Source organism: Microcaecilia unicolor, chromosome 6 (assembly GCF_901765095.1).
Source record: "Microcaecilia unicolor chromosome 6, aMicUni1.1, whole genome shotgun sequence".
Lineage (NCBI taxonomy): Eukaryota > Metazoa > Chordata > Amphibia > Gymnophiona > Siphonopidae > Microcaecilia > Microcaecilia unicolor.
Window position 1 is genome coordinate 285178031 of NC_044036.1, and position 13456 is coordinate 285191486.

General features: G+C 41.3%; 1 protein-coding gene across 2 annotated transcripts in view; it reads left to right on the forward strand.

The window, feature by feature from the left end:
• The window catches only part of BRD3 (bromodomain containing 3), a 123423-nt gene that overhangs the window by 70369 nt on the left and 39598 nt on the right, over positions 1-13456 (forward strand). For both annotated transcript variants that reach the window (XR_003942598.1, XM_030207691.1), the window contains exons 3-4: positions 7257-7394; positions 11042-11189. Coding sequence is in view for 1 of the 2 variants with exons in the window: in XM_030207691.1 (XP_030063551.1) it covers positions 7257-7394; positions 11042-11189 (286 nt within the window). In the remaining variant the exon portion in view is untranslated. The remainder of the gene's footprint in view (positions 1-7256; positions 7395-11041; positions 11190-13456) is intronic.

A 13456-nucleotide genomic window follows, 5' to 3' on the forward strand; every position in this document is an offset into this window, starting at 1 on the left:
CCTCTCTCCCTCCCAGTTCCAGGGTAGTTGCCCCCTCTCTTTCCCTCCCCTCCAGCCACCCACTTGCAACATTGTGAAGCTGACTCCGTGGCTTAGTTGAAGTGAAGGGTTCGTAATTTTCGTCAGGTCCATCCCTCTGTAACCATCTCTGTCGGCCCCGCCCTCGCGCCTCATAGGTCCACCGCCCTCGACGTCCTCACGTTTTGATGTCCTTGGCGTCATCACATTTCGACGTCGAGGGCAGCGGACCTTTCAGAGGCGTGAGGGTGGGGCTGAGAGAGATGGTTACAGAACGACGAACCTAACGATCCTTACGAACCCTTCACTTGAAGCCACAGAGTCAGCTTCAGAACATTGAAGGTGCCTTTTATTATAGTAGAGATGTGGTAACTATAATGGAATTTAATGAACCTTGATTGTGTATTATTTATGCGTATTCATTAGGGATATCCTGAAAACCCAGCTGGTTGGTGGTCCCCCAGGACAGCTTTGAGAGCTACTGGTTTAGCGGACTGGACTTTAATGTATTTTAATCTTGTAATTCATTTGATTAAGATATATGTATGGAGTTGAACGCGATCTTCTATTTGGGTTAGGCTTTCTTATTGATTGATGGCGTTCTGTTAATGGTATTGATTTATTACAATGTAAACCGCTTTGTAGTATATAGTTTAAGCAGTATATTAAGCTTAAACATAATATAAAATACAAGTTTTGCCTGATTTAGTGAAACACAGGGGTCCATATTCAGCACGTGGATGGAGCTTGCAGCCATATCGTGTGACCCCCCCCCCCCCCCATTCACAGCCGCTACTGAAAACAATAGCAAACTTGTGAGGTTTGACTGCCTATGTGTGAGGTTTTTTTTTTAATTTGAAAGCTTCCCATATATAGAGAGATTTTTTTTAAACTTCTGGAGGGTCCTGGGATGTGAGCTGTGGTCTACAGGTGTGGGGGCTCCGAAGCAGCAAAGTTGTTTTTGGAGCTGCGGGAGGCTCGATTTTTGTAGGGGGCAGCTTTAAGAAAGGCCCCAGCGAGGAAGTGACGTCAGCGCTACTGGATGGCTGCCTAACAAGCGAGCTCTGAAGAGCCAGAAGTAAAAGGAGCCTCCAACTCCCCGAAAACGCGGCGAAAATCCTCACCAAGCAGGAATCTAAACTCCGGAAGTAATGGCAGCTCGAAAGAAACTAGCCAAATTCAAATACGCCACGGAAAACCCTGGAATAGGGAGAAGCGCGGGCGCGAAAGTAGCGTCGCGAAATTTCAAAATGGCGGACGGAGTTTCCGAATCAGACCCGGAGCACGAGGAAATGGTAGACGAAAACTCGGAGACAGAAAAAATGGACGTTTCACGCTGGTTCCAAGAACTAAAAGCGGAAATGGTAAATACAAGAAAAGGGATACAGGCGGCAATAGGAGAGCTGCGGGAGGAATTGAGAGATATGGGGAAACGAGTGGCGGAGACTGAGGAGAGAGTGGATGGTGTAGAGGAGGAGATAAAAGAAATGCAGCAGGCAATAAAAAAAGAAAATCAATGCAGAGAAGCTCTGGAAATGCAACTAGAGGACCTTGAAAACAGGTCTAGACGATGCAACCTGAGATTCAAAGGAGTACCAGAGGTAGAGTCATACAAAGACGCATCCAAAACAATAAGAGCAATCTGTGCAGCCATTATGGATCTAGAGAGTGAAAGGGAGGACTCCGCCAACCCGGACAAATATAGAATTGACAGAGCACACCGGACATTAGGGCCACAGAGAGCTGAAGGGCCCAGAGATATAATAGCATGTTTCCATGACTATAATACTAAAGAGGCAGTGTGGCGCAAAGCTCGGGCCATGAAAGAGATTACATGGGAAAATAATAAAATACAAATTTTCCAAGACTTGGCAAAAAAAACCCTGCAAGCACGGAGAGAACTTAAGGACATCACAATGTATTTGCAAAAAGCAGGACTGAGATACCGATGGCTGTACCCAAGAGGAATTTTGGTAACAGTGGGCACCAAGTCGAGGCGAATTCAGACGGTGGAAGGAGCATGGAAAAACCTGAGGGACATGGGCTGCACAGACATTCCACAAGATAAAGAAGGAGAACAAGGACGACAACAAAGACAACAGACCCCGGAAACTCAAAGATGGCAGAAAGTTGGAAGAGAAAAGAAAAACAGATCCCCGGACAAGGCCAGATTCGAGGGAGAAATAAGAGGAAAAGACTGAGAAATGAACCAGAGGTCAACTAAATGGAACTGTGGTAGTATATTCTATGAGAACCATAGTGCTGGTTCATTGATGTAATATGCTTGGTGTGGGGGAATAGGGAAATGTAAATGGGGATGGGGGAGGGGGAGGGAACGGATGAGGTAAATATATGGGGGCAGCCGTCTGGCACAGATGCACTTCCTCCAGGGTAGCACTGGCCAGAAGAGTCCAGGGCCAAAATCAGGAGCCCACTGGGGGGGTAGGGAAAAGAGGGGGGGAGGGAAGGGAAAGGGGAGGGAGGGGAATAAAGATAGGATCTTGGAATGTTAACGGTTTGAATAATCCTGGGAAAAGAAGCATAGTCCTTAAAGAACTGAAAAGATTAAAATGGGATGTGATAATGCTTCAGGAAACCCATATCCAAAGACGTGATGAGCACTTGATTAGCTATAAAACACTGGGGCAGGGAACTAAGCTGGCGGATCCCAAGGGAGGGAAGACGGGAGGACTGGCAATTTACATAAATGAACAGTTAAGATTTGTACAAGAAGATATATACAAAGGGGAAGATGGGAGAAGCTTAGCAATTAAAGGAAAGGTAGGGAATCACTTGATCACATTCATCAATATATATGCACCAAATGAGGGACAGGGAACATTCTTCACAAAACTAGGCTTAGGCCTAAGTAAATTTGCAAGGGGACAGATAATCATGGGAGGGGACTACAACATGACAGCCTCTAGACTAGACCATTCACAGGGGAAAGGAGGAGGACCAAGAACACATAGGGGGAAACTTCTGCAATTAATGAAGGATTTAGACCTGATAGATATATGGAGGATACAACACCCAGGTCAAAAAACATATTCTTTTTACTCTCATGCCCAAAAATCATATTCAAGGATAGATGCGATCTGGGGGAGCAGAGCAATATGGGGGGACATGAAAGACTCAGACATAGAAAATATACAGATATCAGACCACGCACCAGTATGGGTACTGGTGGGGAAAATAGAGATAGAGAGAAAGGAAACGATGTGGAGACTAAACGAATCTCTGATAGCTGCAGAGAAAGACTGTCAAGATATACGTATGAAGATAATAGAATACCTCCAAAATAATGACAGGGGAGATGTATCGGAAGGCACCTTGTGGGATGCACTAAAAGCTGTGATTAGAGGGCATCTGATAGCAAAAGGCACCTACAAAAAAAAAAAAAGAGAAGCAACAGAGTTGGCACTCAGGATAAAATTAACACAATTAGAAACACAACACCAATTACAGGGAGATACAAAAACGCTCAAAGAACTAATACAATGTAGAGGGGAACTTCGGAAAATACAGATGAGTACGATGGAATTCCATAGAACACTGATGAAACAAAAATTCTTTGAATTTAGTAACAAAGCGGGGACTATGTTGGCACGCAGTTTAAGACAAAAACAGAAAAGGAGCTTAATAACTAAACTAAAAACACAAGGAGATAGGTTGGTATATCAAGATAAGGATATTAGGAAAGCCTTTGTGCAATATTATTCTAAATTGTATGCGCCAGGGGAAAAAGCCACCAAAGAAGACATACAAAGTCAGCTAAGAGATCTAGGACTCCACAAAGTAACGGAGACTCAGAAATTAGAGTTAGAGAAGGCCATAACGCTGAAGGAAGTATTAGAGGTAATTAAGGGGCTAAAAGGAGGCAAGGCACCGGGTTTGGATGGGTACACGGGGAAATTTTATAAAGTATTTGGAAGGGAGTTAGCCCCAATATTGGTGAGAGTTGGAAATGTAAACTTTGGAGGCAATGGGCTACCTAATAGCATGAAAATAGCGGGCATTACAGTATTACCAAAACCAGGAAGGGACCCAACATGTTGTGGATCATACAGACCTATATCATTATTAAATATTGATGTTAAGATCCTGGCAAAGGTCATGGCCGACCGCCTAGCCCGTATAATGCCACAACTTATACACCCGGATCAATCTGGATTTATATTAAATAGAAAGGTTGCTGACAACATTAGACGGACATTGAATATTATCTGGGGGGCGCAAAGAAGAGGGGACTCGTTGACGCTGCTAGCAATAGACGCCGAGAAAGCATTCGATAGAGTGGAGTGGGACTATTTATGGGAGGTAATGAGGGAAATGGGTATGGGAATACCATTTATAGAATGGATAAAAGGGCTATATGCATCACCGACTGCAAGATTAAAGATTAATGGGGGATATTCTGAAATTTTCCAGATCCAGAGGGGTACACGTCAGGGATGCCCGTTATCACCCTTATTGTTCGCGTTATCTATTGAACCCCTGGCACAAAGAATTCGAACCATGAAGGAGGTGAAAGGAATAAAACTAGGTGGAAAGGAACATAAAATAGCACTATTCGCTGATGACATTCTATTTTACGTAGGCCAACCGATGCACACTCTACCTGTCATAGTTAAGGAACTTGAAGCATATGGGAGACAAGCAGGATTTAAAGTAAATTACGATAAATCTGAAATAATGGGAATTAGAATAACAGAGGCAGAGTGTAAATACTTGAAGGAAAGGTGCAATTTTAAAATAACGGAAATAGGTTTCCGGTATTTAGGAATAAAAATTCCCAAAGATTTACAGAATCTATATGCTTGGAATTATGAACCCCTGCTTAGCTCAGTGAGGAGGGATCTGAACAGATGGGGGTCAGGATGGCTGTCGTGGTGGGGGCGAATAGCAGTAATAAAAATGAATATCCTGCCAAGACTTCTATTTTTGTTTCAGACACTACCCATCCCAGTACCAATCAGAGAGTTGACAAGAATGCAATCAGAATTAGGGAAATTTGCCTGGGGGAGAAAGCCGGCCAGATTACCCAAGAGGATAATGTGGGGAAGAGTACAGGAAGGAGGAAGGGAAATGCCAAACATGCAATGGTACTACTGGGCAGGACAAATCACACAAATAGCAGAATGGTGTAAGGTAGACTTGTCACACATAACCACATTAGAACAAGTGTTTGTCAGAGAGGGATATTTGGAGGGTCTTTTGTGGGCCTCCATTCCTGAACAAAGTTATGGGAAACTGACTCTAAACCCGTTTATAACACATTTACTAACTCTTTGGGGTACCTTAAAAAAGAAATTAAGGGGGACACAACAGAGATCCTCATATGCGTGGATCACACAGGAGGAGGGATTCCCAGCGGGGAAAGAATCGAGGGTCTTCTCCACATGGTTTCAGAAGGGACTGATCAGATTCCGGGATTTAATGGATGGAGGTCGCATAAGGGCATTTAAAGAACTCCAAGAGAAATATGACTTACAAGAGACAGATAAATACGCATACATGCAAGTCCAACACTTTATTATAACAGAAAAATGGATAAAACACCCACCAGTAGACCATGAGAAATTCGAAAATCTATGGGGAGAAATTGATGTGTCAGGCAGGGGAATCTCCAAGGTATATGGGCACCTTCGGGGCCAAACTTTTAGAAAACATGCTTTTATGGAAGCATGGGAAAAAGACATGGGACAGACATTAAGTGAGACCGAATGGAGGAGGGTGTGTACCGAAGTTAAGAAAACATCAGTTTGTGTGCTGATCAAAGAAAATGCATACAAGATACTAAGTAGATGGTACTATACACCAGAAAAAATTAATAAAATGTACCCAGGAGCCTCTGTGGAATGCTGGAGGTGTGGGAAAGGGAAAGGCACATTCTATCATATATGGTGGGAATGTGGCCAGATACAAGAGTATTGGAAAGACATTGTGAAAGAATTATCAATGGTCCTGGAGATTCCCTTTCCGCATGAACCAAAATGGTGCTTACTGGGATGGGGAAATCATAGAGGGCAAAAATGGCAACAAAGAATTAAACGGATAGGGCTGGCAGCAGCGAAAACGGGTATAGCACGCCATTGGAAAAGTAAAGTGGGGCCCACAAAGACTGACTGGAAAATTAAACTAGGGGAGCTCATTGAGTTGGATAAATTAACAGACAAAAGAATAGGGAGATACAATTCTGAAGCAAAAGAATGGACACAATTACAAGGACTCCTGAAGGATGCGGAATAAGAAGAAGTTGATATAATATCCTGAGGATTAAAAGAAGGGGGGGGGGAGGGGGAAGAGAGGGAGGGAGAGGGAGGAGGGAGGGGAGGGAGAAAATGTATAAAATATAGAGAAACATTGTTATAATATTATGAGAAATGGAGTGTTAAGTTATGTTACAACGCAGTTGTGATATTGTGTTTTCAATAAACTATATAAATTAAAAAAAAAAGAAAGGCCCCAGCTCTGCCTGAATCTCAGGGCCCGAGTTGTGGGAACTCCCCCAGAGGTTTAAAAAAAAAACTCTGGTTACATATGGGAAACTTTCAATAAATAAAAAAGCTGTCAACACCCCCCCCCCCCCCCCCCCCGGCACACACACACAGGCAATTATAAACCTCACGTTTGCTATTTTCAATAGCATCTGCGAATGTTTGGGATCACACAATATGGCACCTATGTGGGGGAGATGGCTTAAACCTTTTGACATCATGCCATCTCTCTGTCATAAAACTACCTTGATCCCGTTAGTGCCAGGGCAGAGCTAAGGCAAGTCCGGAATTTATCCAGTAACTGCCGATATACAGCTCCAGTGCCTGAATAACAATCCAGGCAAGTTGGGCCAGATAAGGGCTAGTCCTTTCTTGCCTGGCCAGCAATTAGGTACTTGTGCTGAATATCGGCGGTCCCTAGATAGCAGCCACCAAAAGTTGATGAACTTGATATGCAATGCTGGTACATGGGTATAGTCGGTGCTGGAGATACAATTCTAAATCAGCCCATGGCAGCCAGTGTTTAAAAAAAAAAAAAAAAACCCGCGATTGCCGCAGGCTGAATATTGATTATTTTGTAAGACAAACCTCTGCGAATCAGCAGATTTGATTTTATGTGTGCGTACAATGCTGTTTTACTTAAGTCAGAATGTAAATAGTAGCGGTGACATAATTTCTGATCAGTGATGAATGTGTGTACAGCAATTGTCCCATCTTCATGTAACTTATTTTCAACAGGATTATCATAAAATCATCAAAAATCCAATGGACATGGGGTCAATTAAGAAGAGATTGGAAAATAACTATTATTGGAGTGCCAGTGAATGTATGCAGGACTTTAACACAATGTTTACAAATTGTTATATTTATAACAAGGTAACGTATTCCAATCTCTCTTTTTGCTGTACATGGGGTTTGCATGTGGGTTGTTTTAGGGTATGTAGGGCTTGGTCTGAGATGGTGAGAGATTATAGCACTGTCTTAGACTGTTTTCTTTTTCTTTTACATGTATTTAATGGACAGCCTGTCATTCAAATAACTAAGTAGTTTGCAGTCCAAAGTATCATACAATTTCAACATTTTATAAAAAAGATCAGGGTAAATATGTTATAAGTATAACCCAACACATTAAAGTAGAAACTAAACACACAAAAGAAAACATTAACAGCAAAATGGAATCAAACATACTTGATGATAATCCAAAACTTGCTTTAAGAGGCAGAGCTTCCCAGTTCAGCGTGCAGCCATGATATCTATTTAATAGAACAAAGCAAGTATGAGAAAATTGCAACGCAGACTGCAGGGAATATTGTAAGAGGGGTTTTAGTCAGGGATTTTGTTATTGTTTCTCCTCTGGCAGTAAATACCTTGGAAGCCACCACACTTGCATTGGTTTTATGACAACTAGGTTCTTCTCTGTACCATGTGCTGCTAGGGAGAGGCTGGGCCAATTTTCTCTGTCAGCTAACTTAATAGACTTTTTTTTTGTTGTTGTTGTTTAAAGATTTTATTTATTTATTTATTTGTTTGTTTGTTACATTTGTATCCCACATTTTCCCACCTATTTAGATTTTGCCCGTACCTTTTTCAGTAGTAGGTTAAGGTGATTTACATTCAGGTACTCTGTCCTTTGAAGGCTCATAATCTGATTTTGTACCTGAGGCAATGAAGGGTTAAGTAACGCCCAAAATCACAAGGAGCGGCAGTGGGTTTTGAACATGGTGCTCTAATAACTAGGCCACTCCTCCATTGTGCCATTCTTACACAGTTACTCATTGCATCACTTGTAATGTCAGCTACCTCCATCCCTGGCACCTCTTCAGGGTACTATAGCCCATTTTTCAGTGAGTTATGTTGCTAACGTTTTGCTGAGAGTTGATTTTCTGTCTGCATGGTGTTGACTTTTTAGGACATTCTATTAACAGAGTTGGATTTTTCATATTAAGTTAATGTCTTTAACGTTCCAGTGTTAAGGCAACAGTTTGTTTTTGCAAAAACAATTCTGGGGCCCAGTAAACCTGCCATCTGTTATGAAACATGTTGTAAATTTCTGACTTCAAAAACGCATGTTTCTATCTTTTTATACATCTGTTTTTCTTTGATTAGTACCAAACAACAATTGCAACAATCTTTCAGGAAGTTCTTGTTAACCAAATACATAAACGAACTCCCATATATTTCAAATATACCATAGACCTCAGCGGTGCCACTTACTGAATGCAGACTTTTAAACCAGTGAGGTTTATGCACCCACCTCCTCATTGGTCTTTAGGTGTAAGAATTTTGTACCTTTTTTTGTTCACTTTTTTCCAAACTTTTTTGTTCATATCACTTTAACACTTCAACCATAATAAAAGTTGATTTAGTTAGAAAACTCATCTTAAAATAGTCATTAACAATCAGGGGATTATTTAATCCAACATAGACTATGTTTCGCCCTGGAGCTGTTTCAAGGAATGACCCCTGATTTAAACAGCACCGGCATTTCTCAGCCCTTCATACATATTGCTTTGAGATGAGTATTCTAACTAAATCAACTTTTATTATGGTTGAAGTGTTAAAGTGATATTAAAAAAAGGTTGAAAAAATTGAACAAAAAAGGTACAAAATTCTTATATCTAAAGACCGATAGTTGGGTGCATAAACCTTACTGGTTTAAAAGTCTGTGTTCAGTAAGTGGCACCGCTGGGGTCTATGGTTTATTTGAAATATATGGGAGGTAGTTTATGTATTCTGTTTTTCTTTGAGCATACAGTCTTGCGCTTATGTGCAATATAAATATTTGAGAAATAATTTCTGATTTTTGAGCTCTTGTCAAAGAGAAAAACAGTCGTGCTGCTGTTCCTTCGCTGCCTGTTCTTGGATCATAAACCACCTCTAGGTCCTACCATACTATTTTCTTCCCTCTAAGTAAAGATGAGAAACCATCACACATGTGGCAGCCCCCATTAGTCATTTGTGACTTACATGCAGAGGTCTACCTTTATCTTTTCTTTCGTCTTTTTTCTTTTTTTTTCCTCAAATAAATACATTTTCAAGAATTTAGGAAAATCTGTTGGTGAACCAGCAATACAACACAAATAAAACCAGGCTCTCTTTATCAATACAGATAAAGAACACAGGTACTCACCATTGCTGTTCATCTTAAGTTATACATACAGATCCCTTCCATGACCAAAATCATTCCCCCCCCCCCCCCCCCCCCCCGGGAATTATAAGAAACTCACGCATACAATCTAAACACACTGAGGAGCTGAGGCAAATGACATTAGTACTACTATTTATCATTTCTATAGCACTACTAGACGTACGCAGCGCTGTACACTTGAACATGAAGAGACAGTCCCTGCTCGACAGAGCTTACAATCTAATAAGTTAAGCTGATTTACAATAAGACTTAATTTTCAAGAAATTAGGGGATCTTTTACTAAGGCGCGCCCACATTTTTAGCGCATGCTAAAATTGGGTGCACGCTAAACGTTATAGATGCCCATAGGAATGCATTGGCGTCTCTAAGGTTTAGCGCGCGCCAAAAACGTGAGCGCACCTTAGTAAAAGGGGGTCTTAAAAAGAAAAAGATGAAAACATTTATTGTGGCATTTTGCAGAAATTAACTTCTCTGGAATGTATCTGGATTAGAAGCCATAAATTTGGATCCCTGGATGAATGGCAGTAATGCACAGTCCCATGGATATTAGTATTTGCTCTGGGATTCTGTGTGGCCCTTTTCCTAGCATGAACATTTTCACCTAGATCATCCTATAAAGCCACACATGGTGGTGTATAGCAGGATGCGAAGAATTGGAAGGGCAGGTGTTACAGAATGCTAGGTTGTTTCTGTAACAATAATCTTGCTGTGTGTGCTGATGTATATATAAAAACAAAATTAATGATTGTAAGTAAATCTTTGGGGCATGTATTGCAGCTTGGGGCCTGGGGCATGTGTTGGTTTTAGTTTAAGGTAGGTTTTTAAGAATTTGGAGTGTTTAGTTTTATAGCCTTGATTATACTGTATACATCTGTATATATTTTTAAATTTTGTTGTTATGCAGTATATGTGATGTATATTTTTTTGTAACTTGCCCTGAGTTATTTTTTGAGGGCCTGTCATCAAATATATATCTACTCTTCCTCCCAGCCTGTGCTGTTTATAACATTAGGTCTTTTAAAATAAAGTTGCAACAGAGTCAGATATTTAATGAAGATTGCATTTGAAAGTGGACCACTAAGCTATTTACTACATGTTTTGTGGCATTTTGCAGACCTAAGTATCACCAACCTACAGAGAAAATTGAACTATCAATGTGGAGACAGGTTACTTCAAGAACGTTTCTCAGAAAATCCTAGATTTATTAGTCCCTTTCTGTGCTTACTAGTGGATTTTATTTTATTTATTTTGACTATGCAGTAATAGAAGCGTCTAAGCCAACCTAGGTGTATACACTTGGGAGGAAAATGTTTGTATGTAGAGCATTTCCTTCTTACACATTGAGTATTTAACCTGCCTCATTCACATGTTGCAGCCCACTGATGACATAGTCTTGATGGCACAGGCCCTGGAGAAAATCTTTCTACAGAAGGTAGCTCAAATGCCCCAAGAGGAAGTAGAATTGTTACCACCGGCTCCGAAAGGCAAAGGTCGGAAAACAGCACTGGTACCACAGACAGCAGGTAATAATGTGGCCGGGTAAAGCAAACCCATTCATACACTGCAGTTGTAACCTGGCTGGGCCGGAAAGATTTGACATTCACAGACTGCGGTAGTTGCATGACCAAGTAAAGGAAGGCCTGCCATTCAGACCCATCAGGGCCGCTGAGAGGGAGGGGGCAAGGGAGGCAAAATTCCCCAGGCCTGGGCCTCCAAGGGGAGCCCAGCGCCGGGGTCTCTCTCAAGCTCCTGATGGGACCCAGGTGATCGCATCCCGACATAAGCAGGAGAGAGAACTCCGGTGCCGGGCCCCCCTTGGAGGCTGGGGAGGACCCGGAGGAGTAGACACTGCAGGTCTTCCTCCAGCGCTGCTCTTCATTCTGCCCTTTGCTTGCTAAGCAGCTGCTTTTCCTCTCAGGCAAGCATGCTGAATTTTGGAACCTACTAAAAAATATAAGTAAGAGAAAGTCTCTCTGAACACTTGCAATTAGCAACGAGGTGGAGTCTCATATCACTTAGCACGAATACTCATATCACTCCCATGGTGACTCTAAATACGTGCATTTGTTTCTAATCATTGACTGTAGACCACCTCCACCCTGTTGTTGCAATTACAATAATATTAACTTGTGCTCTCACACCATCACATATAAAATATATATAAATGTTCAAAAGACACTTAGCTTAAAGAGCCTATGCACTCAACAATCCAAACTGGTGTGTATAGATGATTGTTACAGAAACAACCTAGCATCCTCTATACACACCAGTTTGGATTGTTGAGCGCATAGGCTCTTTAAGCTAAGTGTCTTTTGAACATTTATATATATTTTACATGTGATGGTGTGAGAGCACAAGTTAATATTATTGTAATTGCAACAACAGGGTGGAGGTGGTCTACAGTCAATGATTAGAAACAAATGCACGTATTTAGAGTCACCATGGGAGTGATATGAGTATTCGTGCTAAGTGATATGAGACTCCACCTCGTTGCTAATTGCAAGTGTTCAGAGAGACTTTCTCTTACTTATATTTTTTAGTAGTCTATACTTTCTAAATGGAGAAAGTCAAGCCATATAGATTTTTTGCTATTGTGAATTTTGGAACCTAGCATGCCCCGAGATAAAAAGCAGCTGCAGGGGCAGGCAATCGGCAGAGTGAAGAGCAGCACTGCTGTCGGGGCCACGGGATCTCCGCCAGCCAAGGTATTTCAATTGTAGTTGTGGCCGCGATCTGGAGAGGGGCGGCAGTGGACAATGATTGTGTGTGGGGGGACTATCTTGAGGGAGGGGGGTAGCAGTCCTGCCCCAGGCCCGGTTCAGTCTTTCGGCAGCCCTGAGACCCATTATGACTGGGTCAGGTAGGCCTACCACCACTCACATTGCATGACTGGATAGGGCAAGCCTGCCATTCAACTGTAAAGTCAACATGAAGCTGGTGAGCATTTTTCATGGTTCATTGTAAGTCCATACAAATATCTGATATGTTGTAGCTGATATGCATAGCTTAATAACTACAGTTTTAAAATGTCTGCTCTGCTCTTCCTAACTGTAGTAACTGCAGATCTAAAAAATAGCTGGAATCCTGTTCCAGAATGCACAAAAAATAGTGTTGAAGTCTTACCCTCCCCCCCCCTGTTTACTAAGCTGCGCACTAATGCCGACACAGCCCATTCACTTTGAATGGGCTGTGTCGGCATTGCCGCGCGGCTTAGTAAACAGGGAGCTGTGTTTTAATTTTATTTATTAAGATTTATTTACTGCCCTTTTGAAAGAATTCACGCAAGGCGATGTACAGTAAGAATAAATCAAACATAAGCAATAGACAATCACAGCAGTAAAAATATTCAAATGACAATACAATGTATGACACAGTATGCTACTTACAATGTCAACACAATATATAATAGCATAATTTAATAGACAGCGTAGAGTATAAGCAAAGATGAAACATACAGATAGGTAAGAGAAGTTAAAAAATAAGGAGACTAATTTATTGTAAACAATTTTTATTGAACAAGGAAATAAAGTACAAGAATTCAAACAAACACGTGGTGTTCAATATTTTACATCTAACTCAAACGCCCCACCCCACTCTTCATATTCAACATATTTTCAAGATTGTGAAGATTATAAATCTTTAGCGATATCAAAAAAACTAAACAAACAACAATTAAACGACTAGTTTAAATAAACATATCAAACTGATACAGAATGATGAACATACAAAAATACACCATTTAGATCTGCTTTACTGAATCACCCCATTCCCACCCTACTGTAACCATTAC